The following is a 4,768-nucleotide window of genomic DNA, read 5'->3' as shown; positions in this document are numbered from 1 at the left end:
CTCACACAGAGAACCACATCAATTCCTTCCTTCTCCCCAAGTGTACACAATGTCAAAGGGACTATTTCTCAGAAGACATCTCCTCCAGGTGAAACAACTACCTCATCCCTCTCTAGTGTCACAAACACACCCATAATGACATCAAAGGAGATAACAATGACAACCTCCACAGACTCCACTCTTGGAAATACAGGGGAGACATCAGTACCTGTTACAAGAAGTCTTATGCTAGTCACTTCAGCAGCCTCAATAACAGCTGAGCCAGAAGGACAATTACCAGCAACTTCCTCAAGGACTTCTACTCAGGACACAACAGGTTTTTCTCAGAACCACCAGTCTCAGAGCACAGAGATCACCAGCAACTGACACCCTCACACAGATGATGACATCAACTCTTCCCTCTTCCCCAAGTGTACTCAATGTGACGGAGGCTGTTTCTCAGAAGACATCTCCTCCAGGTGAAACAACTACCTCATCCCTCTCTAGTGTCACAAACACACCCATAATGACATCAAAGGAGATAACAATGACAACCTCCACAGACTCCACTCTTGGAAACACAGAAGAGACGTCAACACCAGGAACTGAAAGTTCTACCCCAGTGACCTCAGCAGTCTCGGTAGCAGCTGAACCAGAAGGACAATCACAAACAACTTCCTCGAGGACCTCTACGCAAGACACATCAGCTTCTCTGCAGAACCACCAGACTCAGAGCATAGAGACCACCAGAGTATCTCAAATCAACACCCTCACACCAGTTACAACATCAACTGTTTTATCCTCACCAAGTGGATTCAACCCAAGTGGAATAGTTTCTCAGGAGACATTCCCTTCTGGTAAAACAACCACCTCATCCCCCTCCAGTGTCAGCAACGCATTCCTGGTGACATCAGAGGTGTTCAGAATGCCAACCTCCAGAGACTCCACTCTTGGAAACACAGAGGAGATATCACTACCTGTAAGGGGAACCATTTCTGCAATTACTTCTAGAGTTTCAACCATATGGTTGTCAGACACACTGTCAACAGCACTCTCCCCCAGGTCTTTACCTCCAAAAATATCCACAGCTTTCCACACCCAGCAGAGTGAAGGTGCAGAGACCACAGGACGGCCTCATGAGAGGAGTTCAGTCTCTCCAGGTGTGTCTCATGAGACATTTACTCCGCATGAAACCACAACATGGCCTTCCTCATTCTCCAGTGAAGACCGCACAACTTGGTCACCAAAAGAACTGCCCTCAACACCAACAGGTGCTGCCACTAGGCTTGTCACAGGAAGTCCATTTACAGGGACAGCTGGCACTATTCCAAGGGTCCTCTCTGAGGTCTCAACAATAGGGGAATCAGGACAGCCCACCACACACCCCTCCCGCAGCACAACTCTCCTGGAAACAACAGGAGCAGATGCCCAGACACAATGGACACAAGAAACGGGGACCACTGGAGAGGTTCTTATCAACAGCCCAAGCTACAGTGTGACTCAGATGATAAATACGGCCACATCCCCATCTTCTTCACCTATGCTGGATGGACACACATCACAACAAATTACAATGGCACCATCAACAAATCATTCAACAATACGTTCCACAAACACCTCTCCTCAGGAATCACTGGCTGTTTCCCAGAGAGGTCACACTCAAGCCCCGCAGACCACACAAGAATCCCAAACCACAAGGTCCATCTCCCCTGTGACTGACACCAAGACAGTCACCACCCCAGGCTCTTCCTTCACAGCCAATGGGCACTCGCCCTCAGAAATTGCTCCTCAGGACGCACCTACCATAACTGCAGCGACAACCTTTGCCCCAGCTCCCACTGGGGATGGTCACACAACCCAGGCCCCAACCACAGCACTGCAGGCGGCACCCAGCAGCCCTGACTCCACCCTGCGGCCCTCAGGAGGCGCATCACTTTCCATAACAGGCGCCCTTCCTGGTGTAGTGTCAACACCAGGGGGCCCAGAGGGACGATGGACATCAGCTTCTGCCAGCACCTCACCCGACACAGCAGCAGCCATGACCCAAACCCACCAGGCTGAAGACACAGAGGCCTCTGGAGAAACACAGACCAGCGAACCGGCTTCCTCAGGGTCGGGCACCACCTCAGAGGGCACAGCTACCCCTTCCTCATCCAGGGCGAGTGGCACAACACCTTCAGGAAGCGAAGGAATATTCACCTCAGGAGAGACCACATGGTTCTCGCCAAACCCCTCCAGGGACAGTCACACAACCCAGTCAACAACCGAATTGCTATCTGCCTCAGCCAGTCATGATGCCACCCCAGTAAGCATGGGAATGGTGTCTGCGATTGTCCCCAGCACCTTTCCTGTCACCCTCTCTGAGGCCTCCACTGCAGGGAGACCGACTGGACAGTCAAGCCCAACTTCTCCCAGCGCCTCTCCTCAGGAGACAGCTGCCATTTCCCGGATGGCGCAGACTCAGAGGACAGGAACCAGCAGAGGGTCTGACACCATCAGCCTGGTGTCCCAGGCGACCGACACTTTCTCAACAGTCACACCCACACCTCCTTCGATCACATCCAGTGGGCTCACATCTCCACAAACCGAGACCCACACTCTGTCACCTTCAGGGTCCGGTACGACCTTCATCATGGCCCTCGTCAGCAACAGCCATGGCACCCAGACAACAGTGCCAACTTCGTCACCCGGGACCATGGAAGGACCACCTAAGGTCAGTTCCAGCTCCCTGAGTGATGGCGCCTCTCATTCTCCTGCCACAGTTGTGTCCACCAGTGAGGGTGTTCTGACCACAAGCAGGAGCTCAGTCATCCATGAGACCGTACCCGCAGCGGTCTTTACCCCGGTACATTCTGGTAACAACGCCTTAGCAATTACCACGCGGGTGCCTGCATCGTCGGTGGGCGTCTCAAGCACGCCCAGCCCTGAGCACCCTGAAGCTACTAAAAGGGTGGCCCCCACACCCAACCCCATGATAAGGTCCACGCACAAGAGTTCTACAAGCAATCACAGCGGCACAGTGACTTCTACGCCAACCTCGTCATTCTCCCCTACCAGCCACCTGTCAATCCAGACCACTCTGGAAGCTTCTTCAGCACCTAAGTATCCTAAGAACACATTTCCCACTCCACAGCCATCCAGAGACTCAGCTTCCTCCAGTGACATGAACACAGCTCAGACCACACTGACTTTCCCTACTTCCAGCAGTCACTCTCCATTCTCTCCAGCAGCCTCTGGCCCTGCTGTCACATCGACCTCCACCACCCTACTCACAGGTCATGCCACCCCTCTTGCTGTCACCAGCGCTTCCTCAGCATCCACAGTATCCTCGGGCTCCCCTCTGAAGACGGAAACATCAGGTAGCTGCCATCTGCCTTGTCTTCGTCTCTCCCAGTGGCCCCCTTGGCTGAATTCAGCCTAAGGAGTACTTGAGAACACTGGTGCATTCACATTATCTGGTGGGACTGAGTCAGGTCCCACAGAGGAGGAGGTGATGGGTGTGGTGGGTGACAGGCTCACCCCACTCTCTGCCCCAGTCGAAAACCGCTGATGTCGAGAGTGGTTTGGATGTGACCAGCGGATAGACAAGGAGTTTCCAACTCTCTCTTCCAGCTCCTGATTTCTTTGAATCTCTTTGACTCTGCTGTTCTCTTACTGTAAGAACCACCCCTGCCTTCTCTTTTCACGTGTCCAGGAATGACGACACCTTCAGTGAAGACAGATGGTGGGAGAGGCAGAGTCACATCACTACCCCCAACAACCTCCCAGACCACCACAGCCCCATCCCCAACCCCGACCACCTCCCAGGCCGCCACCTCCGCCACTCCCAGCACTGCCACCCACAGCCGCTCCACAGCCGCCCCCATCCCCGTCCCGCCTGAGAAAGGTGAGTGAGGCCGTACAGGTGAGACCCGTGCCTTTTGAGGGGTGATGTCACTGAAGGCTCCCTCTCAGCCTGCTTCCCACAGTCTCTGCTCTTTCGGGTCGGGAGGGCCTTACTGAGGACAGGGACACAGCATCGGAGTCACTGCTGAGGGCTGGCTTTGTGCATGGCACTGGGCCAGGGGCTGGAGACAGAGAAATGACCCTGGTGCCATTCAGCAAGGGACAGACGGATTGTCTGGTAGAGGCGGTTAGAGGACTCATGCCAGGGTCTAAGCGCACACAATGGAAAGCTGTAAGGAAGGCAGAGCCAGGGGTGGAGAGCACCCTGGGCAGGGAGGAGGGGCAGGGAGGAGGGCGGGACAGCTGGAACAAAAGTGCGGAAGGTATGGCCATGGAAAGTCGACCCGGTGCTGCGTGGGGAGCGGATCCCCGAATCATTTGGGGTGGCTGAAAATGAGAAGAAGAGGAGCAAAAAGTGTGGCCAGCATGCAATCCTGTAGGTAAGGAGAGCCAGGGAGGACTGTTTTGCATTGTACAAATGGCATTTAACAAGTGGTGCCTGCAGCGGCCAGATGTGCAGGCAGCGCCGAGGCCAGGAGAGCCTACGGGATTCCAAGCAGGACCCGGGAGGGCCCCAAGGAGTCGGCAGCTGCGAGAAATATTAGGGACAAGGTTTCTCAAACCGCAGCCCAAGAACCTCTAGGGAGTCCTAGGTTAAATTCGAGGAATCTTCAGGTTTAACCGGAGAAAGGCCATCTTAGGAAACAAGTCTCACTCCCTGAAAAGGGCTCTGCAGTCACGAATCTTCACTGTACTGGACTTTTGTCGGTTGCTCTTGTTGCCCAGGCTGGAGTGCAGTGGAGCGATCTCGGCTCACTGAAACCTCCACCTCCCGGGTTCAAGC

The 4,768-nt window shown here is 54.3% G+C and overlaps 1 protein-coding gene across 1 annotated transcript in view; it reads left to right on the top strand.

The window, feature by feature from the left end:
• MUC4 (mucin 4, cell surface associated) overlaps positions 1 to 4,768 on the top strand; it is a 71,507-nt gene that overhangs the window by 39,827 nt on the left and 26,912 nt on the right. The window contains exons 2-3 of the mRNA XM_011961248.1: positions 3,674 to 3,865; positions 3,948 to 4,111. Of these exons, the coding sequence (XP_011816638.1) occupies positions 3,674 to 3,865; positions 3,948 to 4,111 (356 nt within the window). The remainder of the gene's footprint in view (positions 1 to 3,673; positions 3,866 to 3,947; positions 4,112 to 4,768) is intronic.

The sequence above is a fragment of the Colobus angolensis genome, unplaced genomic scaffold, assembly GCF_000951035.1.
Source record: "Colobus angolensis palliatus isolate OR3802 unplaced genomic scaffold, Cang.pa_1.0 Scaffold54, whole genome shotgun sequence".
In the NCBI taxonomy this organism is placed as follows: domain Eukaryota; kingdom Metazoa; phylum Chordata; class Mammalia; order Primates; family Cercopithecidae; genus Colobus; species Colobus angolensis.
This window is presented reverse-complemented; position numbering and strand designations above follow the sequence as displayed.